Source organism: Pelophylax lessonae (assembly GCF_965119305.1).
Source record: "Pelophylax lessonae genome assembly, chromosome: 5".
Classification (NCBI taxonomy): domain Eukaryota; kingdom Metazoa; phylum Chordata; class Amphibia; order Anura; family Ranidae; genus Pelophylax; species Pelophylax lessonae.
In genome coordinates, this window is record NC_138772.1 from 339870704 (window position 1) to 339895200 (window position 24497).

At 44.1% G+C, this 24497-nt stretch overlaps 1 protein-coding gene across 1 annotated transcript in view; it reads left to right on the forward strand.

The window, feature by feature from the left end:
• The first annotated feature begins 3754 nt into the window (after nt 1-3754).
• Nucleotides 3755-24497, forward strand: part of JARID2 (jumonji and AT-rich interaction domain containing 2) — a 351911-nt gene continuing 331168 nt past the window's right edge. Inside the window, exon 1 of the mRNA XM_082258420.1 lies at nt 3755-4350. Coding sequence (XP_082114546.1) covers nt 4306-4350 — 45 coding nt within the window. The 5' untranslated portion in view covers nt 3755-4305. The remainder of the gene's footprint in view (nt 4351-24497) is intronic.

Consider the following 24497-nt stretch of genomic DNA (forward strand, 5'->3'; position numbering starts at 1 on the left):
GATGAAAATTTGGAAGACTGCCAGGGAATTGCATAATCTGAAAGGCATCAAAAAGGCACATCATAATACCCACCCTTGGCATTGAAGGCCGTGTTCCATTCAACGTCTTTTCAGATCCTAATTAGATTGTATGTCCCTCTGAGATCCAAATTGAAAAAAAATGTGAGCACCCCAGAATTTTTTGAAGAAATGAGAGGTAGGGGATATCAATTTTTGTCTCTGATGGCAATAAGTCCTCTGCAATCAATGCAAGGCCAGAGAAAACCATATTTTTTTTTCTCTATGAAACAAAAACAGGCCCCAGCCTGTAAATTTAATTTTCTAATAAACTTAAACACCCTAAGTTGGAGAGCATGGATGTTAACCAGCCACATAGGAAAAAAATGAATGGGTATTTCTACCTAAAATGCATATGTTTGAGTTTGCTGTATATGTGTGTTGGGATGCAATTCAGAATGAGTGGCAGTGCAAGATACCACAATATGTGTACAGTATGTTGTCATTTGTTCTAAATGGCATCCCAAAAGCTCATTACAAATGAATAGACTGCCTTAATTCAACACTCAATACATACATTAACAAAAAATTGTTCAGAGTGAATGTATGTATGAACATGTGTATATATTTTTACCTTGCATTGCAGTAACAGGCATGTATGAAATGCAAAGGCCTGTCTTCAGGCAGTCTTAGTGCAGGGAAACAGATGAGTGTAAATAGGACCTAAAGGAACAAATGAAATAATGCACACCATTTAGGGCTTGGTCATACCAGGTGTACTGGGCAGCTTTGCTAGTGCAGTCGCAATGAAAGACGAGGCAAAAAACTTTGTTCCCTGGAGGGCAGTAGTAGTATTGCATGCAATACAGTGGTTTGTGACACAAACTACTGCATTGCAATGTCGCTGTGTGAACAGAACATTACTAAAAAGGTACTTGTGACATTTCAATAAAGTTCTAACAACAGCAAAAAAAAATGTAATTAGTGTGATGCACTAGGATAGGTTCATTGGCACAGTTTCCTCTCAGCGCACACCAGCAGCCTTGTAATTAGTGTAAGCAAACCCCCTAAAAAGTTTATTATTCGATTTCCCAGCTTTGGAATATTAAATGTGGCAAACTTGTAAAATCATACTTTAAATTGGTTGTAAACCTCAGACATGAATTATGAACAAAGCATATCCCTCTATAATTTGTACTTCTCTCAATTAAGAGCTCTAAAGGCCCGTACACACGTAGCTATTGTCGGCCGTAAATGTTCGGCCGCCGAACGATCGGCCGATTGTCGGCTTGTTAGTATGATGCTTCCTACAACCAACTGCGACTTTTCGGCTGAACAGAATCGGGTGTGCAGGCTATAAAATTTTTGTTGGCCGTCACCAGAACGGCCGATTGTTCGCCAGTCAGTACAGAATTCGGCCGACTAACAGCAGATGGGCAAGACTGGGCATGCTCAGAGAAGAAAAAACACACGGAAAGTTAACCATCACATGGCATCACTTCTGCGGTCGGCTGTTGTTGGCGACAAAATTCGTGTGCAGTCTTTAGCACTTTTCAACCGACAGGACAGCACCGGACAAAAGACGGCCGATCGTTCGGCCGACATTCGGTACGTGTGTACGGGGCTTTAGTTAGAAGAGATGCGGCTCACAGCAGGGTTCAGGTGCTTCCCTGTTCCCGGAATCAGGCCCGGATTTTTGCTTAAAAAACTGAGCCAAATGGCCCTTTTCCACTGCAAGTACCGGTCGGCTCTACTCGGCCCTGCTTGGCCCGGTTTGCTTTTCCACTGCTGGTACCGCTTGGTACGGTGTTGGAACGGTTCGGTACGGTACGGTATGGTTTGCTTTTCCACTAAAGTAGTACTAAAGTTAAGTGGGTGGGATAACAACGGGGTGGGTGGGATTCTCTGACCAATCAGTGGCTAGTAGTGACTGCATGCAAAGGATTGTGGGATATGGTACCGGGTATGGTACCTCTTGGAACCACAATCGAGGTGGTACTGTTTTTGAGAGCCGTACCGTTCGGTTCCATGCAGTGGAAAAGCGCCGCCGTACCATACCGAACCGTTCCTACACCGTACCATGCGGTACCAGCAGTGGAAAAGCACAAAAGCGAGCCGAACCGTTCGGTTCCATGCAGTGGAAAAGCGCCAAAAGATGCACAGGACCCCTGTGAAATGCGCACCGCAACTGCCACGGAGATGTGTGAATCGGCTCCATTGAGAACCGGGCACACTCCCCTGTCATGCAAATTGGATGTGGGAAAACCTGCATCCAGCTCGCACCAGTGAGTGAACCCAGCCTTAGTGGTTAGTTTTCACTTCTCTCTTGCAGCACTGGGGTCCCTGGTTCTAATCCCTGTCAGGACACTATCTGTTGTGTGGAGTTTTCATATTTTTTCCTGTTCTTGTGGGTGTTTTCCCTGGGTACTCCATTTCCTCCCACACTCCTAAGGCCCCTTTCACACGTGCGGTGTGCGCCCGGCGGACTCCCATTTTGCTCAGCAGGGATTGATCCACCAATCCCCGCTGAGCAGGCGGATGACAGCTCCGTCTCCACACTGTGTGCAGAAACGGAGCTGTCAGAGCCCCGCTCTCCTCTATGGGAGATCGGTTTAATGGACCGCCTGTCCGTTTTCATCCGATCTGATCCTCCAGACGGATAGAAAATAGGGTTGTCCGGATTTCACGGACAAGATCGGATCGGATCGGATAGCAGCGTGTCCGCTGACATCCGCTGCCCCATAGGGCTGCATGGAGCATCTGATCCGGTTTGCCTGAAAAACTGACAGGTGGACCGGATCGGAAAGCCCGTGTATAAGGGCCCTAAGGCATGCTGGTAGGATGATTAGCTCCTTTTCAAGTTGGCCCTAATTTGTGTGAGTATGCATGGATGATACGGACCTTACATTGTAAGCTCCCTTAGAACAGGGACTGATGTGAAATTTGTCAGTGCTATATAAATACATGTAATCAAAATAAATACAGAGTTATGGCTGAAATCAACCAATCAGATGTTATATTTCATTGACTAAACACATGACACAAGTCTCCACTCACCATACTGTTAGTTGCATTTACACTGTAGTAGCCCATGAAAGTGCACAAAATTGTGTGATTTTCTCTGCATTTATGAAGCACGCAAAAAACATGTGTTGTGCTTTGGGTGCCAATTCATTAATAATGAGCATCAAAGCAGATATGCATTTTGAGCATGAAAAAATAAAATGCAGCAAAACTTGAAGCGCTTGTTTGATGTGTTTATTGCAGGCTACCCTATGCATGTCGTGTGACAACGCACATATGTGCAATGCAGCGTGAATGAGGTCTAAACATTTTGTCTGCAATAGCAATCAAGATTTCCAGCAATGAGGGCATTAACTAGATTATGCATTATAACTTAGTAAATTGACCCTACAGAATCTATTTTTTTTTTTCTTTTCTTAAATGTTCATCATTTTTCTTGTGAATAAGCCAGCCTTGTGTTTGCTGCATAAGAGGTGAGGAAGCAGTATGCTTATTGCTGTGATGGTCCAGGGTTTGTTTGCCATGCAAAACTGAGCCTGCTCTCATTATTTTCCCCCTAATCAGCTTCTGTGCATCAAGCCTTCCAAAAGCAGAACCTCCCATCCCTGGGCCATGTGATGCGCTGACGTCACGGTGACGTCACTGGCTCTTTCTCTGCATGGGAACTAGACACCACCCTGCTTTTGCTGCCATTGGCTGGAGGAAGCCGAGAGAAAAAAAAAAAAAGCTTTCTGGGGAGAGAGAGAGGAGACACAGTGCAGAGCTCACTGCTGCTAGAGTTCTGCAGCTCAAACGTGACTTCCAACATCTGCTTTTTTATTTTATTATTATTTATGCACACTCTCGCACCCCTCTTTTAGACACAGACACCCCTAGTCCCCCAGATGACATTACTGTGCAAGATGTAGCTGCTGATCACAAGCCAAAACCATGTTCCATTTGTACTGGAGACTGTGAATACTAACAACAAAAAGCACAGGGCGGCGTTTTCCTTGCTAAGCGTCTCTTCTCAAGGCGATTACAAAAAAAAAAAACAAATGTCTCCACTATGATCATTTTATTAAAGTGTTAGTTTTTCGTATGCAGCGACCGGCTTGGCGTTTCTTCTCACAAAGGATTGCTTTCAAGGTGAACGGGAGAAGAAGCTACAAGAAGTCGGAGGAGGATTAGCAGGCAGCACCAGCATCGGGATTACTTGGTCTTTTCCTATTGGTGTCGGGGCTTTAATTCATGAGTCAGTCGCTGTCAGTTGTTGTCTTGTGCTGACCCGATCAGGAGATCAGAATGAGTAAGGAAAGGCCCAAGAGGAATATCATCCAGAAGAAATATGTAAGTACATCTGATGGGGATTGTGCTGTGTTATTGTTGTGCGGACCTTTAAATGCTGAGACCCCCCCCCCCCCCCCCGGGATCCAGAGATGGGGCTCTGCAGCCAGGGAAGCTTAGATCTGTGCTGACCTCGGATGACACAAAGCCAACCGTGGAAGAATGTGGAATGGCTGCCTTGTGATGGGGGATAAGTTGTGTTGGCAGTGAGGAGGGTTTCCTTTGTGTCATCATCCGGTATAGGACTATGTTTAGAAAAGGCCGTTTCCGCACACGGCGCAGCCTGCCTGCAGCAGGTTTAAATGTCTCCGAGGCCTTTGATGTGTGCAGGCTGGCAGGAAGAAAGCTGTGATCACATACAGGCCATCGGAAAGTTGTTCCTTTGTCAGGCCGGTTGGTGTGTTCTCAGTACATGACAATACGGACTGTGTATATGTGTATGGGGAGCCGTTGTCCGCATTGCAGGGATCGCCGGCAATGGTGGATCACTTTGAAGTTCCATAGTGCAGTGTGTGTCTTTGTTCGTGTCATGTGTTCTGCAGGGAAGGTATATTATAGGGGAAAGACATGGAAACTTGCATGGCTGGATGGCCCTGTGTGTGCACCATCCCCCACCCCCTCCTCTCTGTGTATTGGTGAAACTCGTGCCACCCTAGAAGGAATGGTGTCGCAGAGATTCTGCCTGGCAACATCTCAACTCCCCCAAATGGTGACGGGAGGGGGAGAAGAGGGGGGGGGTGGTGTTTGTTTGGAGATGGGGGGGGGGGGGGGAGTGATGAGGAAGGAAGGGGGCGCCGCACGGAGGTATAATGGAGAGCTGAGCAGACCGGGGCCATCAATCAGCTCCCTTCCTCCCTCCCATTTTGCTGCCATAAGCATGGCTGCTGTCTGCTCGCTGCTGGCCTTGCCCCCTTCTTCTCCCCTCCTCCTCCATCACATCCTGCCTCTCTACCCCGAGGACTAGAGCAACAGGTTCCACTGGACGAACCGCTCCAGCAGCCGCAGACATTGGCTGTGCGGGGAGCGCTGCGTGACGTCACCCAGCTCATCCCCGGGGTACACTCTGACATCACATACCCGGAGACGGGCACGGCCTCGGGAGACTAAGGGGCTAAGTCACAGACACCCATCAAGCAATGTATTGTCTGTACTGGGAGGCATGATGTCAGCCTTGCACCATTCCTCGGAAGATCCTGTGCAGATAGGGAACATAAGGTCAGACGAGGAAGGATAAAAGCATCCAAGGTTAATCAATGACACGCTTACATAACTTCAAGTGTAGCTATTCTGTTTAGTGGTAATAAAGAATGGAAACAAAAAGAATACATTTCATGTGTCTGCTCATCATTTGTCAGTTTTCAGATCCAGGTTCAACCTGACCTCCCAGATGTTTGTCTAATAATGCCCATAAACAATGCTATGGTTAAATAGTTTAAAGCCATTGAATCGTTTTGTGGGGGATTAGACAATACACAAGACTATTGGTTATAGCTGAAATTATATTTAAGGACATTCTTTTTTTTTTAAATAGAACCTGTGTCCATTCAGTAGACTAACCCCCCTCTCTTTGACCAGTTGACCACTGTTACTAGAACAGATAAGTGTTGGGCCAGCAAACTTTTTACAATTTTCATCAGGACAGGAGGTGAGAGAAATCCTTCCAATGGGGACAGTTATCTAAGGGCTCATTCAGATGGCCATTATGGACTATTTGTCGCCAAGAATTAACATTTCTATGCAGTGGGTAGCACAGGAGTTTGCATTCAGCAGCCTGTACAAATCAATGATAGGCTGATGGTTTCTGCAGCTGCTCCAATGCAACCACACATCTAGCAGTTACCTGCAGTTAGGGACAGATAAGTAACCCTGGATGCCAAGTCTATATCCTGTGCCTAATGGCAGTGGCAGTTAGCAAATGCTTGTGCTACCCACCGCACAGAAATGCTGATTCTGGTGGCATACAGTCCTTTATCAGCTGTCTAACTAAGCCCTGAGGGGAAATTTCCTTGTGTCTCCAGGGCAGGCAGTAAAGCCCCGTACACACGATCAGATTATCGAATGATCTGTCGTCCATTTTTTGTGGCATGCTAGTCTGATGTGGAAAGTGAAGAGGTTATTTTCATACGAATTTTCCCATACGACAGAATTCTACTTCAGACGTGATGTCATGTGTTGGATTGCTTTGTATGTGTTCTTTCGTCTCTGAGCATGCCTAGTCTTGCTCATAAGATTTTTCCCTGTCGAAATCCGTACTAATGAGACGGAAATCGGACGTGTGTTGACGGAGGACAAAAATTTTATAGCCTGCACATCAGGATTTTGTCAGCCGAAAAGTGGGAGTCGGCTGTCGAAAGCACCATACTAACAATCCGAAAATCAGCAGATCGGTCGTCGGAAAAAATTTCCCTTCCAAATTTCTTATCGTGTGTACAGGGCTTGGTTCGCTGCGGGTGCAGGATTGTGTGTAAAGCACAAAAAACGCACTGCTGTCAGAAGCCTTGTTGGGATGCCAATAATTCTTAATGGCACCCCCACACAGTGGAAACCACAGCACAATTTCCCATGCTGGGAAAAGCATAGCACTATAGTTTCCCTGCGGCTGCAATTTTAGAAAAAGGTGCGGTCCATTTCCCTGCAATTTCCTAAAGGTGCAAAAGCACATTCAGATAAAGGACTGTTGTGCCCACGCAAATGTGGCCGCAGGGAAACTGCAATAGAGGGAACTTATCCTAAAGGGAAACCCCTAAACTGGACACAGACTGAAAATCATCCTTGGAAGGCGATTTGAAGGTTACCTCCAGTATCCACAACTTGGGGGTAAAAAAGTGTGGCTTTTGGTACGCGTTTTGTGAACCACATTATCGTAATTTAGAGTGCACTTCTAGGTTACCACAATTTGTTACTATTTACTGATAAAATTCACCAGCTTTTTATATTGGGAAGCTTATTGTTGAAACACAAAATTACAAAACAATATATAGATGAATGTATTGGTCATAGTAAAGACTCACAGGGATGTTTGTAACAATGTATTACGTATAAAAAAGGAAGTAACAAGTGGATAAAAAAAAAACACAAAAACCTAAACTAACATTTAGAAGGAATAGCATATAAATTCTCTTTATGTATTCTTGTCTCTTGTAATAAATATTCTCCAAAGGTATGTTACAATTAAGTGTGGTTGTCATTTTTCTTCAGATGTTTAGAATATTATTGCTAGTGAGTGGACTGAATTCTGTCCAGGCCTGTGGTCTGTTCACCATTTTGAGTTTTAACTGTGTTTTGTAAGTGTGGTTGCATTAACCACAAGTTAACTTTGTAAAATATGCATTGTACACATATCCCAAGCCCAGCAAAATGAAATTCTGCCTTTCCTACATAATCCTGCTGAAAGAATTTCACGAAACACATCACAAGCAGCTATCAGAAAGTTGGCTGTTATTTTAAGTCATTTCAACTCATTTTTACAACAACCGAAGGGCATAGCAACAGGTTCATTTATTTCCTCCTCCCCATCAGCAAATACCTTTTTGCTTTGATCCCCCGCCACTCCATTTAGCTGCCAAAAATTAGGAACCGCAACCCTTTCGAAGCTCTAAATGTCTCCAGTCAGAGCTTATACAGGGCTGTGGACTTTTGATTTCCCCCCATGCAAAACACCTGGCATTAGCACTGTCACAGTTTCTCTGTACCCAGAAGTACTCTGTATTTTTCTTGCACAGGAGCAAAAGGAAGGGTGAATATATCTCCTTGAAAGGGGTGTTAGTGTTTTAGGAAGTATAGTGTCTCCTCTTGGATTAACCATTTGGGGCCTGCGGGTAAAATATTGCCATTGAAAAGAAGTGGACATTGCCCATTATGCACTAAATGAAGCAGTGTATGTCTAATGAAGGAAACGTAGGATTTTTCCACTATGTTTAGGGTCTTCCTTTTACTGCAAGCTCTATACCTCTGGTGTACAACCTTCAGCTCTTTTGTGCCTATTCTGTGCCCCCCATGCTCCAGCAAACAGTAGTCATTGTTGTCCCTGCTTATGTGCTTGGGGCAATATGAGTAGATGTGTTCTTAGACTTCCCCTGCGGCTCTGCGTCATGTGACCGGTGACACCGGGCAGCCTGGAAATACTAAAGCACTTGTGTTTTGGTTCTCTTGTAACGTTGGATCTGCCAGACCTCCTCCTGTCAGTTTCCAAGTGCCTTTTAATAGTGTAAGAAACTGTACTCTTTGACACCTTGGCTTTCTTTGCAATTTCTTTAAGGCCCCTTTCACACACGGAGTCCGTCAAGTGGACTCAGTTTTTCTCAGCGGGGGACCGATCCGCTGAGTAGGTGAATAACCGCTGTGTGCAGAGACACAGCTGTCAGGTCCCCATTCTTTTCTATGGGGGAATCGGATGGGAACGGACCGTCTGTCCGTTCTCATCCCATCCGATCCGCCAGACGGATGGAAAATAGGGTTTCCATCTGTCTGTTTTTGACGGATCGGATGTCAGCGGACATGTCTCCGCTGACATCCGATGCCCCATAGAGATACATGGGGCGTCCGTTCATATCTGCCAAAAAAACTGACAGGCGGATCTGAACGGTCCCCTAGTGTGTGAAAGGGGCCTAAAGGAAAGACCTACACTTTTATTGATTATAATGGTCTGTCTTCTTTGGTTAAATGCCTTTTTCTTGCCATTTTGAAGGAAATATACTACTTTCTTCATTGCAGTACTGTCCAAGTATTATTTAAGGGGGTGTAGTAACACATTCTGTTTCAAAACTGCTGTTATACAGAGAGCTTGTAAGTAATTCACAAAAGTTGGGACACCTGTAAGAATAAACAGCAAATTGGCATAAACTTTCATGACTTAATTTGGGCCTTGTTTACATTTGCTCAAAATACTGATGTTGAACATACGCGCCAATAGCATTAATGCACATTGTTTGACGAGCGTTTAAGGCACATTAAAAATGCTCTTTTAATGCCCCAGGAGCATTTGACGCAAGTGAAAAAAGTACTGTAGACTCCTGTTTTTTTGTGAACAAGGAATAATGCGGCACAAACGGGCACCAGCTTTTTTTTTGGTTTATTATATTAGACTTGAGTGGAAGGAGTTGAGATTCTTCAACTTCTTCCTAACTTAACACGTAGCTTCATTTTTGAAGTACAGCAAATGCTTCATGTTATGATAATGTGAACAGCTATTCTGTCCATTTTTGGAATTAGACTGCTTTACCAGGTGCTTGAGGAGCGTTAAAAGCATGCCTCAAATGTCTGCTTTTTAGGCCCCTTTCACACCGTCCGTCGGACGGACTCCGTTTATCTCAGCGGGGGATAGATCCGCCATTCCCCCACTGAGCAGGAGAATGACAGCTGTTCTCCGCACTGTGTCCGTTCTCATCTGATCCACTGGACAGATGGAAAAAAGGGTTTCCATCCGTCCAGATTTGACGGATCGGATGTCAGCCCACATGTCTCCGCTGACATCCGATGCCCCATAGGGATGCATGGGGGGACCATTCAGATCCGCCAAAAAACGGACAGGTGGATCTGAACGTTCCGCCTGTGTGAAAGAGCCCTTAGGCCCCTTTCACACATACGGTCCACCTGTTCAGTTCATCAGTTCATTCACGTCAAAATGTATCAGTTTTTCATCCATTTTTCATCCGTTTTTCGTCAGTTATCCGTTTTTCATCCGTTTTTCGTCAGTTGTTATCCGTTTTTCATCCGTTGTCGTCCGTTTTTCATCCGTTGTCGTCCGTTTTTCATCCGTTGTCATCCGTTTTTCGCCCGATACGTTTTTTGGACGGATGAAAAATAGGGCATTCATCCGTTTGAAAAAACGGACATTGACGGAAGCGGATGAAAACGGATGTTAACTGATGATCATCCGTTGTCATCCGTTTTTACATAGAGATACATTGATGTCCGTTTTTCATCCGTCAACGGGTGGATGAAAAATGGACAAACGGGGACCGTATGTGTGAAAGGGGCCTTAATGTTGGTTTGAACATGGCCTGATTTGCATTGCTGCAGAACAACTGTGAGATGTTAACCCATTACTTCTTCCCTGAAAAGGGCCTTTTTTTTCTGGTTGTTTACTGCTTACCTTTTATACCATTTCAGATAATTTATTGGACTTGAACTACTGAAAGTTTCAGCTTGCTACACTAATCCGTTTTCCTTGTAAATGTGGCCTAATATTTTCTGATGTTTTCATATTTTCTATCCAATTCTGTATGAAGATCTTTTTGTGAACATTTTTTTTTTGAATCAGTTTATTACAGCAGCTTGGTGATCTGTTCATTTTGCTTTTGAATCCTGTACACTAGTCATTAAATCCATAAGTTGTGTTGTCCAGTTTTGAGGTCATGGCCTGTAGTACCGCATGTAGCTTGTCTGGCTCCAGCTTTAGCGATGGCTACATTAGTGTAATGTCTTCCCCTCATGCTTCCAAAGTGTTATTAAATCATTTGTTGTAAGCTGTAAGATGTATATTAAATCATTTGTTGTAAGATGTAAGTTTGCATATCTGTACTGCAACAAAGCTGAGATCGCAGGCACATTATACTTAGCACAGAATAACAAACAAAGGATTTATTGTTATGCTGTGTTTATCTGCATTGACAAAATACAAACAAGCAGCCATAAAAAGTGTTTTCCAAGATTACGATCTACAAGAGGTTGCGGAAAGCTGCTGAAATATTGCTATTTTATTTTGACAGTAAGCATTTTTATTTTGAAATAGTTGTTCACCAGTGTCAATTTTGACTGACTATCATGGGATTTCACATGTCATGTGACTTGGAGTCTCACAAGTCGGATCCCAAGTCGTGACAGTGTGAACGGAGCCTTAAGCTCTGTTCACAATTCTGGCTTATCGGATCGCGTGCAGAGTCGCCGCGATTCCACCTGCGATCCGTGCGGGATGCTTGTGCGATTCCCGAACTTGCAATGGCACTCCAAACGTGGCGCAACTTTGCCTCGATTTGTCGTTTAAAGAATCGCGGTAAAATTGTGCAAATAATTGCAGGGCGCCTGTTGCCCAAAATAAGTTTTCGCACTTTTTTTGGGCAACGGACATTCCGCTATTCTGTTTGCGTGATTTTACCTCGATTTGTCAGGCGTCAATCGCTGCAAAATCGTGCCGCGTTTGGGGTGCCTTTGCAAGTTAGGGAATCACACCAATGTCCCGCGATTTGCAATAATTCAGGATCACGGGCAGATACGCGCGATTCTATCCGCGATCTGATACGCCAGTATGTGAATGGAGCCTTAAGGCTTGTTGTAACATGATGCAAACAGTGCTGATGAACTGTGTACTTTTATCTTTATTAGAAGGTCACAAATTTGTTTGATCACTGCAGTGCATTATGACATTCAGATTGTGGCTGGGCTCACACTATTGCAATGTAAGACGTGCAGATCACATGCGATGTCTCTGCGATGCAAATTTAGCCATTGAAACTCTATGGCTGAATTTGCATCGCATTCAAACAAAAATGGTGTAGGACCTTTTTTGTGGTCCGCACTGCAATCAGATAGCATGGGTGTTCACACTCGTGTGATCCTTTTCCTGCACCATTTAACAGTTCGCACTGAAATTTGCAAACTGATCTTGGGGTGTCATTAACTTTGTATTGACACCTGCAGCGGTTCGCATAGGGCAGTGTAAACTGCCTGCGAGAGACATGTGGAATCGTGCTGGTTTCCGTCATCGCAATAGTGTGAACCTAGCCTGCAGTTTTCCTTGACCATGCATGTGGGACTTGCCCAGCGCAGCCCAATGCACCTGATGTGAGTGGGCCTTTGGGAGTAGATTTATTAAAACTAGAGAGTGCAAAATCTGGCGCAGATCTGCATAAAAACCAATCGGCTTCCAGTTTTTTTTTCTTTTCCGCCAAAGCTTAATTGAACAAGCTGAATTTAGAAGCTGATTGGCTGTTTTGCACAGCTGTACCAGTATTTACACTCTCCAGTTTGAGTAAATTAGGCCCCTTTCACACTATCCGTCCGGACGGATTCTGTTTTTCTCAGCGGGGGATCGAGCCGCCGCTCCCCCCGCTGAGCAGCAGGAGGACAGCTGTGTCTCCGCGCTGTGTGCGGAGACACAGCTGTCAGTTCCCCATGCATCTGTATGGGGGAAATCGGATGGGAACGGACCGTCGGTCCATTCTCATCCGATCCCATCCGATCCGCTGGACGGATGGAAAATAGGGTTTCCATCCGTCCAGATTTGACGGATCGGATTGGGTCGGGTGTCAGCGGACATGTCTCCGCTGCCATTCGATGCCCCATAGGGATGCATGGGGGGACAGCTCAGATCCGCCAAAAAAAACGGACAGGCGTATCTGAACGGTCCGCCTGTGTGAAAGGGGCCTAAACCTCTTCTTAAAGCCCATACACACAATAAGAAAATCGGAAGTAAAATTTTGTTCAACGAACGATCTGCCGATTATTCAGATCGTTCGTATGATGTTTTCGGCTGCCGATGACAAAAAGTGAATGTGCAGGCTATAAAATTTTTATCATACGTGAACAGAACATCTGATTTTTCATTTAATTAGTAAAGTTTTGTCCGAAAAAAATCGTAAGAGCAAGACTATGCATGCTCAGAAACGAAAGAATACATACAAAACAATTCAACACATGACATCACTTCTAAAACTGAATTCTGTTGTATGAGAATTTTCGTATGAAAATAACCTCTTAACTTTCAATATGAGACTAGTACGCAACAAAAAACAGATGAAAATTTATCCGATAATCTGATCGTGTGTATGAGGCTTCAGCCCCGGTTCACATTTGTCCGGCTGCAGGGATCGCATGTAATTCGGAGCGCACTGCTCCTTCATTACATGCGATCTCCTGTGCGGATGCGAATTCAGCCATACACTTTGTACGGCTGAAATTCGCACTGCACCCGCACAAAAGAAGCACAGGACCCTTTTTTTTCAGCCACATCAGGATCGGATCGCACAGTGGTTCACACTTGTGCGATCCGATCCTGTGCGAACTGTCAGATCGCACTGTGATATGCGATCAAACTGTGGGTGTCGTTAACATTTAATTGACACCCCCTGCGTATCGCATATGGCAGTGTGAACTGCCAAGGGTGCGGATGCGATGCGGGAACAGGCTGCGAATTTGCAGCCTTCCCGGATCGCACAAGTGTGAACCGGCCCTCACTCTTTCTGCTACAAAATGAGGGCTGTAAGGTAATCTATCCTTATCTGCTGCATATGCCATAGCATGAAATCTAACAGGAAGATGATTTTGCTGAGGCAAGTGTACACAACTGGAAATTTAACACAAAACTCTCACACACTGAGTCCATGAGAGGCTTGACAAACCAGTGATTTAACTCTCTAGCATCCATTGAAATCTGGAATACGTTTTGGATGGACTGACATTCTGATGCAAGGATATAGGTGAAGGCAGTTAAATCCAAGTATAATGTTCATTATGGTTTGAATCTATTTCATAATGATCATTTCTTTTGCCTAAAATGAACGCGAACGTCTTGGCTTCATATTTCTTTCTGTCGTTGCAGAGCCAAATTCGACAATAAGCACAATCTATGCTTTGCCTTTGCTTTCGTTCGCAAGATCTTCTACTGTGTTGCTTCTCTGTTCGGTTTTCCTGCTTTGCCGCTTTGTTGCTCAGTTTGTCTAGTGCAGGAATGCCTTTTTATTATTTCTATTGTCTCTGCTCTGGTATTTATATTGTTTTGCTTCTGTTTATGTTTAGTCATCTCCTTCGACTTTCATTTTGTGCTGAAAGAAAGAAGCGTAGCAGCCATCGTCTGCTAATTCTGCCAGCTGTTCCATTATTCATTTTGCTTCTCCCTTCCCCCGGTTGCTAATTCTCATAGGCATCTCATGCTGGCACCTGTTTCTTACAGAAACGAGAGTGGATTGGTTGGGGACAGTCTCAAGGGCACTGCATCCCAGGTACATAGGACACAGGACAAAGAGGGATGCTCTCCAAAAACAAATGAGCTTGGGATTTTGAAGGTGCCAATAACTGTAGTCAACACATTAATTTAAAATTCAGATATTTTAATAATATTTTCTAAAAAACATATAAATGACCACATGTTAAAAAACAAAAGCACCATTCTATGATAGCTGTCCATCAATGTTATATCGCAGTGTAGAAATCCCAACATGTTTCACCATTGGTTTAGTTTCTTCAGGGGATATATTTGACTACATCTAAATAGATAGGTCCAAAAAGAAAACACAAAATAAGTATACACATACAGATTTGATCAATATAGACAATGTGAACAAGAGAGGATATATATTTTTAAAAGATATAATACAATTATATCAAACATATATTCAGTATTATACAACAAATATTCTTGTTCTTCAATATGAGAATAATAAATTGTATACTACAGTGAAATATATTAGAGATCATTTGGCAGCATCTTTCTGGGACAGAAGCACAAAATTGAAATATAGATACGAGGTCCAGCTTGTATATCACAGCAACGAGAAAAGGCGGGGGGGGGGGGGCAACACAGAAGTATCCCAAATACAGGGCCCACAGGTAGTGGCTGGTATAGCAGTCCACCACAGAAGGGATAAATGAAGCACAAAGGAGGACATTGAAGGTATATTAGAAAGATAGGTTTAAATATATTGACTACAATTATGTTATATATTTTAAGGAGAATATAAATAAGGATCTTTCATACCTAATTTGTTGATTCAAGAATCCTGCAACATCAAGCTTCCCACCATCGTGGTTTAAACCACTATGCACCAGAAATCCGCCCACGGCAACATGCATCAATGTAATGGTGGGCTAAAGTAAAAACAAAAGATATATAAATATATGTATCTTCACCATTTGCAGGGGACAGTATCCTCCCCGAAAGGATAAGTATCTCAGCGTTTAAGGTCCTATTGTAAGCACTGCCGCAATCAGCATTCCGTGGCTCCCCGCAAACACTGATCACCGCTAGTGCCTACTATTCAAAATACCCCACCCGCCAGGCGTGATGTCACAGCGCGGCGCAGACGACAAGGAGGACACCACTCCCACACAGCCAGATCTCCACCTGCAGAGAGGAATATGCAATCTATTCCTGGGTATCACACCCAGGAAGGCTGTGCCTATCACAGTCAAACATATTATAAAAGCGGCCCCAATGCAACAGAGCTATCTAGTGAACATATAGCAGAAAGGCTTAGTGGATTACTAAGCCGGACAAAAAGTCGCAATGAAAACTATATAAAATATTATTTGTTAGGGAGAAAACTACAATAAAAATACAAAAATGAAAATAAATGTACCCTAAAAAAAACTTGTGTCTAAGGTGCAGTCAGAGAGCTGTTGGTGTATACTAATGACTTTCTGTAAGCCCCCATTCACATTGACTGCGGCTTTGAAATCGTGCGACTTCATCTGAAATTGCACTGTTTCAAAGCCGCATGTCAGTGCAACTTAGAAGACATTGGTGCGGCTTTATACACAGATGGCTATGCAAGTTGCACCCGAAATCTGCAAAAGTATTGGAGGAACTACTTTTTCAAATTAGTACAGCACCGCAAAGTCGTGTTGCACTGTTTTTTTAATAGAGCGATTGCCTGTATTAGGCTGCGACTTATGTGATTTGACCTGTCAAATCAAATGATAAGTCGCTCCAATGTGAACATGGGCTAAACCCTGCATTCTTCCTAGGATGAGTGTAGTCAATTTAATTGGACTTGATCACTTCCAGTCCATGCAGATGTGGAATTAGGTTGGGTGTATATAGTGTTCTGATTTCAGTAATATTACGAAACTACCCTAATATCACAGCTTGGAAGATTATGAAGTCATGATGAGCAAGTATATGGGGAGTAATTTGGACAATTAGACCAACCTCACCACAGTGTCAAAAGGATTTTATTCTGGAAATATATTGTAATTATAGTGGAACTCTAGGGAAAAAAAAGCTAACCACCAGAAGCAAAGTAAAGTAAGAAGGTTTTTGTAGCTTAGTGCTGCAGCTCAGCACGGGTTTCCCCATCGGGCTGCTCTGTGCAAAACCACTGCACAGAGGAGGTAAGTATAACATGTTATTTTAAAAAAGAAAAAACAAGAGACTTTGCAATCACTTTTAGCCCCCCGTTCACATTAGGTTGCTCCGACTTAGGGGGCGACCTGTGAAGTAGCGTGCAGCGTGGCTTGCACGGACTTCACATAATGGAAGTCAATGCAAGTCGCCTCCAGGTCGCCCCGAAGTAGTACAGGACCTTTTTTTCTAAGTCGGAGCGACTTGTGTCGCTCCTATTAGAACGTCTCCTGTACTACACAGTGGGAGCGGGAGGACCACGACTTGTCAGGCTGACAAGTCGCCTGACAAGTCAGATCAATGTGAATGGACACTAATGGGGATCTCCAGAAAAAAAGTTTTGATCTACCAGGATTGCTGCAGCGGCTTCTCATTGAATATAAAGGGGTTGCTCGCTCTGCACCTCCATTCAAAAAATTGTATTCTCAATAAATCCAAGGCGTTCTCTGATTAGACGACGTTTAGAGGACAGACGGGTGAACGTCACAATCTACCTTTGTCCAATCAGAAAAAGTATTTTATGCATCAGAAAATACACAAGACATGTTCTGATGGCGGGGATGGCAAGCAAGCGACCACCTAATCTCATTGTAAGTGACAGATTGCTGGCAGATTGGTCTGGCACAGACTACAATTTAAAATGTCATCATTCCTAGCAGCCATCCGGATGCATCATACCGATCATTACAAGTAACTTAGGTTGTGGTGGCTGAGTGCTATTGCTGACTTGAGAGAGAGCCCATTCAGACTAGCGCGACACGACTTTAGGGTCGACCTGTGAAGGCGCGGCGCCGCGACTTCGGCGCGACTTGCAGAGACTTCACATAATGAAAGTCTATGCAAGTCGCCTCCAGGTCACCCCAAAGTAGTACAGGACCCTTTTTCTAAGTCGGAGCGACTTGTGTCGCTCCTATTAGAATGGGTCCTGTGCTAATCAATGGACCGCGACCGAGTGCGACTTGTCAGGCTGACAAGTCGCGCTAATGGAGATGGGCTCTATGTAAAGAAAACATTTTTTTGTGTGAACTCTGTAAATAAACACACAACAGACTAACTGAAAGTTTTGCTCATAGTGAGACATTACAGACACAGATATTAATCAGCATCTCAAGCTATAGAAAACTCCATGGCAATTACTGCTCAGTCACGTGCGCAAATTTTCTTATACATGTTTTTATATTTTATGTTTTTCCCTTAGCAAAAAAAACACTGGTTGTTCTGGGCCATGGTACATGGCCATGCATAGGCATCTTGTTGTTCTGGTAAACCAGGAAACAAAACCGAAAACAACACTAGTGGAAAGCTTTTTGTGTATTTTATCATTAAATGGAAACTGTACACACAATTCTGCCTTTTACTGTTCATTTTGTGTGCTTGTGGAAAATGTAGCTAGAAGATCAGTCGCTCAGGAATTAGACTGTCGCAGAGCTCATCCATTGCAGCGCACCACAACAAATTACTGTGCTTTGTGGTGCACTGTGTCAGAAACCATGCTTCATGTACATTTTTTTTTTTTCTGCTCTGGTGATTTGGCAGCCCATTGTAAATGAATGCACCACCTTAATACAGCGCGCTTTAACTTGTGACAAAACATTCATGAACACACATGTAATAACGCAGCATACAAGAACAACAAAGTGTGAATGGGCCCCTTAGTCTGTACACAGCCTTGATATTTACAGCTATACTTAGACAGGTTGGACCTCTTGCATAGGTCAGACTGTTTCCTGGCCCTGTGAAAGTTGTGATTTTTTTGAATACTGTACATTACCTGCTTTGGAGGCTATATAAAAAATATTAGCTGTAATATCGATTTTTGTTTTTGCGATCGTGACTATGATTACAATTGGAAAAGCTAATTTTTTTTTAATTTCACCTTTTGATGGTGGTTCAGCTGTAACAAGTAAAGCTTTTCTTGCATAATAAACATTATTACATTTTGGAGTTTGAATTCATTAGAAATCTGTTCAACGTAACCTCAGAGTATGTAACGGTTTTTGTTTCGGTGTGGCTTTGCAAGATGCTCAAACGCTCATTAGAGTCAATTTTCTGGTTTTCTAAAAAAAAACGTGCTTGCTAATGCAATGCAGGATATTTGGAGGGGGAGGGTACCAGTGGTTTGGTTGACAATGATAGTCTTGCTGTATTGTGCTTAACAGTCCTCTGTAAAGGTCCAGCTGGGTTGCAAGCTTAATTCATTGCTCCATGGTGGGATCTGTACAGCTGCTGGAGAGCCTTTACAAATGCAAAAAAGCTGTCAGTGTTTGTTCATCATAGACACATGTGATGGGGCCAAGTTTAGGAATCCATGGTATGGCCCTAGACATACGTTGGAAATGGGATTGTGGGCATCTTTTGGGTTCTTAGTGACTTCTTTGTTGGTTGTAGGCCTCAATATTTGATCTAAGAATATAATTTTTCTTACTGTGTCAGATATTAAAAGTATTCGCTATATTCAGTCTGAATTTCTTTGCTTTATTTTCAGTAAAAAAAAAAAAAAAAAACTTTTATTGTTAACTGTGAAAAAATTATATGAATCATGTCTATTTCTCACACTGCTGATCTATTCGAAAATAAATAAATCATCCTCCTCCATAGGGTGCCACTTAAATCACAGACACATCATATTGCATAACATGTAAAAAGGCAAACTAGCTACAGACGTTAGAATCAGAACGCAATGTAAAGCTGACCTTAAGTCAGCATTTTGCCAATTCCTGCTGAATTGGCCAAAATTAGAGCTGTTGGTTGCCCTTCAAGCGCCTTCTGGTTTGACAGAGGTTGATTAAAAAATTGACTGAACCAGTTCCAAACGATGAGGCAGCAGTGGAGAGTTCTCTACCTACGCTGTCAAATCTGAACAAGAGAACAAGCGATCAGTGTATGTGTACCTTAAGTATAGGATGAGATGCAAAGAAATCTGGAGAAGTCTCAAATGCTTTAAGCTGGCCATACATCTTTCATATTCAACTTTCTTTAGATGTACCTTCTACTATATAGTGCAAGGTAGTGCCTGATTGCATTCAAACTGAAAGTCTGCTGACCGACTCCTGATCAGTGATCTCGGCCAATGACCAGAATGTTCTGGTGGGGGGGGGGGGGTGGCTGTTGTGGAGAATGGGCAGTTGTCCATTCAACACTGCCCCCCCAAGAACATTCTGGTCATTGGCTGAGAACACTGATTAGGAGCCGGTTAGCAGACCTTTTCTGGTCATGACCCTTCGAAAAAAGCCCGCCCAGCTGCCGTTCACAGGGGCCAAATATTGGCTGGTTTCTTTAGAACTGGCAGATGCCACCCGACATTCGGCCGGTGTGTACTAGGCTTTAGACTCTTTTTACTAGATCTAAACTAAAGCCTCGTACACACGCAACGATTATCGGCCGACCAATCGTCCGACTTTTGTCCAAGTTGTGTTTTGTTGGTTGGAATGTGCTCTAGACTGCACACACATTTTCTCGGCCAACAAAATTCTACTTCAGAAGTGATGTCATGTGTTGGTTTGTTTTCTTTGTGTTTTTTCTTCTCTGAGCATGCCCAGACTTGCTCATCAGATTTTTCCCTGTCGAAATCTGTACTGACTGCACGAAAATCGGCCAGCAGACAAAAATTTTATAGTCTGCACACCAGATTTTTTTTGGCCGAAAAGTTGGAGTTGGTTGTCGGAAGCATCATACTAACAAACCAAAAATCGGCAGATCGGGCGTTGGCCAAAAATTCCCTGCCAATTTTCGACACGTGTGTACGGGGCTTAAATGTATTGTGTGGGATGGGTATACAATGTTACATAGCATTCTCTTTACTGTCAGGCCCCGTTCACATTGCCGCGATCCGACTTGGGGGGGCCACCTCCGAGGTCGCGGTGCGAGCAGCGCGGCGCGACCTCGGAGCGGCCGACACGGACTTCATAGCATTGAAGTCTATGGCGGTCGCCTCCAGGTCGCCCCAAAGAAGCTCCGGACCCTTTTTCTAAGTCGGAGCGACTTGTGTTGCTCCTATTAGAACGGGTCCGCAGCTTCCCTATGGAAGGCGACCTACGGCGACCTGTGAGGCGACCAGGTCGCCTCACAGGTCGCCTTAGTGTGAACGGGGACTCATAGTATTTGAGTTTAGGCTGTTATCTTTTCTGTAAAATCACATATTGTACATTTGTTTGTTTTGTTTTTTTGTTTTTATATTCTAGCTACACTGACTGAAGCAACCTTTTAGGCTACATTCACACCTGAGCGTAGCGTTTTTGCGGCGTTTTTTACCGCGATTTTACCGCGATTTTTGCCGCGATTTTTGTGCAGGCGTTTTTAGATTGAATAGAGATCAATGGAAAACGCCTGTAATCTGCCCAAAAAGAAGCTCATGTACTTTTTTGAGCGTTGGGCGTTTTGTATACAGCTTCAAAACGCTCAGATGTGAACAGGGGCCATTGAAATGAATAGGATTTGTCTTGTTGGGCGTTTTGAGAGCTGATCCTAGAGCAGAAAAACGCCCCAAAAACGCCCCAAAACGCCTACATGTGAACGGAGCCTTAATCAAACATAAAGTTAGATTGTAGAAAAGATTATAAGCCATATGGACAGTTTTAGTATAGCAGTTCTGCTCAGCTATGCTGATTTGTGTGAATCCATCAGGCTTCACAGAATGTTCTGTTAACCACAAAAATGCAAACCACAAAGAGAGTCATTGCTGGTGCTAATCTTTATCAGCTAATGTATCAAGTTCTCCACTCATAAGTCAACCTGCAGCAAAGATGTATGAAAATAGATAGCACTGGACACTTGAGCCTGAACATTTTTTTTCCACATGTATTGTGCTGAATGCACAGGCTTTTTTCTGGGGCCAAGCTACATAAGTTCAGATGTCAGAAATATTCCGTGTGACCACAGCACTGCTTTATTGCAACTTTACCTCCATTAGTGACATTAGCAAGGCAGGAGATAGTTAACTGATAGACAATATTATTTCAACACCAGAGACTGGCTCACTTTAAACTGCCCTGTTATTTCTTGTTCATAAGATTGCCTCTTGTATGAGTTGATCAGAAAGCCTTTGTTCCTCTGACTACGCCATGGTGTGTGCAGTTAGTGGGCTGCCTCACATGCCAGCTGTATGGTAGTGTTCAGGGGAATGAGTGGATGTATTCAGTAAAACAATTATCAGGAGACTCATCTGCCTCATCTTGTCATGTGTGTATAAGAGTTGTTTGACAATTAGGGCTTCTATCCATTTTACTTCAGCTGTTTTCCTGGTGTTGAACAGAAGCCTGGCATAAATGGATGTGCGGATCAGGCGTGCTATTTTTATGAAAAAGTTTACCAGCTGTCAGTTGTTATGTACCTGTAAGTCAAATGAGAGTAAACATTCAATCTATTAATGTGGATTGTACACCATATAAAAAGTTATGCTGCCCATAGATGGATCAACATTGGACGAGTTCAGCAGAAAGTGGTCAAATTTTAGATCCATCTATGGGCTAGCTGGTTGTACACTAGGGCTGCAACTAACGATTAATTTGTCTGTCGACTAATCTATCGATTATTTTTACGATTAGTCCACTAATCTAACAATTATTTTTTTATTTCATTTTTTTGGCTTAGCTAATTAATCCTGTAATTAATACAGACCCCACAGTAAGCCCCCCTCCCAGTACAGACCCCTCAGTAAGCCCCCTCCCAGTACAGACCCCACAGTGACCCCCCTCCCAGTACAGACCCCACAGTGACCCCCCTCCCAGTACAGACCCCTCAGTAAGCCCCCCTCCCAGTACAGACCCCTCAGTAAGCCCCCTTGCAGCACAGACCTCTCAGTAAGCCCCCTCCCAGTACAGACCCCACAGTAAGCCCCCTCCCAGTACAGACCCCACAGTAAGCCCCCTCCCAGTACAGACCCCACAGTAAGCCCCCTCCCAGTAGAGACCCCACAATAAGCCCCCCTCCCAGTAGAGACCCCACAGTAAGCCCCCCTCCCAGTAGAGACCCCACAGTAAGCCCCCCTCCCAGTAGAGACCCCACAGTAAGCCCCCTCCAAGTACAGACCCCACAGTAAGCCCCCTCCAAGTACAGACCCCACAGTAAGCCCCCTCCCAGTACAGACCCCACAGTAAGCCCCCTCCCAGTACAGACCCCACAGTAAGCCCCCCTCCCAGTAGAGACCCCTCAGTAAGCCCCCCTTCCAGCACAGACCCCTCAGTAAGCCCCCCTTCCAGCACAGACCCCTCAGTAAGCCCCCCTTCCAGCACAGACCCCTCAGTAAGCCCCCCTTCCAGCACAGACCCCTCAGTAAGCCCCCCTTCCAGCACAGACCCCTCAGTAAGCCCCCCTCCCAGCACAGACCCCTCAGTAAGCCCCCCTCCCAGCACAGACCCCACAGTAAGCCCCCTCCCAGCACAGACCCCACAGTAAGCCCCCTCCCAGTACAGACCCCACAGTAAGCCCCCTCCCAGTACAGACCCCACAGTAAGCCCTCCCACCTAGTACAGACCACTTATCCCCTCCCAGTGGAGACCCCTCAGGCTCATCTGCTGCTGCTGGAGTGGCGCGTGACACCTCGTCTGTGTGAGACAGTGGGAGGGATCAGCCTGCAGCGGCCCCAATCAATGCAGCGGCCCGGCCGGCAATGCTTAAAGCGGCGCTGTGGAAACATCTTGCCGAAAAATCCAACTTCCGCCACGAGTACGAGACTTCTAAAAAGACTTCCAATGCAATGCCCTCGATGCCTGTGCACAGTGGAGAACACTGTGCACGGGCATCGAGCGCATTGCATTGGAAGTCTTTTTAGAAGTCTCGTACTCGCGGCGGAAGTGAAGTTGAAAGAACCGGCCGTATCTTTGGTATGCGTGTGACGTCACGTGTTGACGCGTCGACGCCTTTCACGCACGTCGACGATTTTTCGTAGTCGACGCGTCGTGGCAGCCCTATTGTACACAAATTAATCTATCAATCGTATTCCGTACAACCAGCCTTAGTGATTACTGAATGCTCAGTGATTTATAATTCTCCTTTTTCTGTACTGTTGCCATGTTTGTTTATTTAGATCTGATTGATGACTGAATTAGAAGTCATAGCTATTTCTACATTTTCCATTTTCCAGTCTAATAAGTTAGTTCTGGAGGATGATTGACTGATCTGATGATATAAAGCTGCAGATACCTTTTCCTCCAGTGAAGATGTATATCTTTCCTGTATAAACCTACCTTCCTTGTTTTCTCTTCTTCTGCCTAGCAACAGGAGTGGTTTATTGATCTGGAATTCCGTTTCCTTGTAAACAAGTTGTCAGATGTATTTGAAAAAGTAGTATTGTGTTTTCAGTGTTTGGCAGGGTGTATTCATTCATTACTATGAGATTGCTTGTTTTAGTTTTTTTGTGAGGTTTGTAAGTACTGCCATGCCCTCATCTGACATAAATATCATAAAGTTTTGAAGGACCATATGATTATCACAGAGGTATCATATTAGAGGTGCATGGTATGTTTCTAGTATGGAGGTCTTGGCGCCATACCAACAAGTGGGTGGCTGGCTACATAAATACATTTTGCTAAGATTATGTGTTATTGTCCAGGACCTTGGAATACAAACTCCACCAATACAGCTATATTAGAATAATATGGATTTCTAGTCCAATACACAGTTTAGATTGATGTTTTTTTTCTATTTCACATGCTAGGAGTGTTGTAATTGTGGCCAGCTATCAACATCCCTCTGCTACTTATCGTTCCTACACCTAGTTTAGCTCCTCAGGCTTTGGGCAGAAGTAATGATACAGAATCACTGTGCAGAGAACAGAGGTAGCAAGCTGCATTGCTGAGCCAGGAAATACTTGCCTGGCTGTGCAGTCTGGCAGAAGTGCATAAATCACAAGACTGGCTGACCAGAATCCTTTGGCACCTAAAAACTGTAAATGTCTACATCATGGGTGTCCAACCTTTTGGCTTCTCTGGGCCACATTGAGTGTAGAGAAATTTACTCGGGCCGCATATAAAATATATACTATAGTTAAGGTACATAAGTAATAAAATGCCGCCGCGCCCCCCGAACTAATTTAACAAAACTAGAAGATAATCAAATGAAATGAAATCAGTATACGGAGGTTTACTTGTTCTGA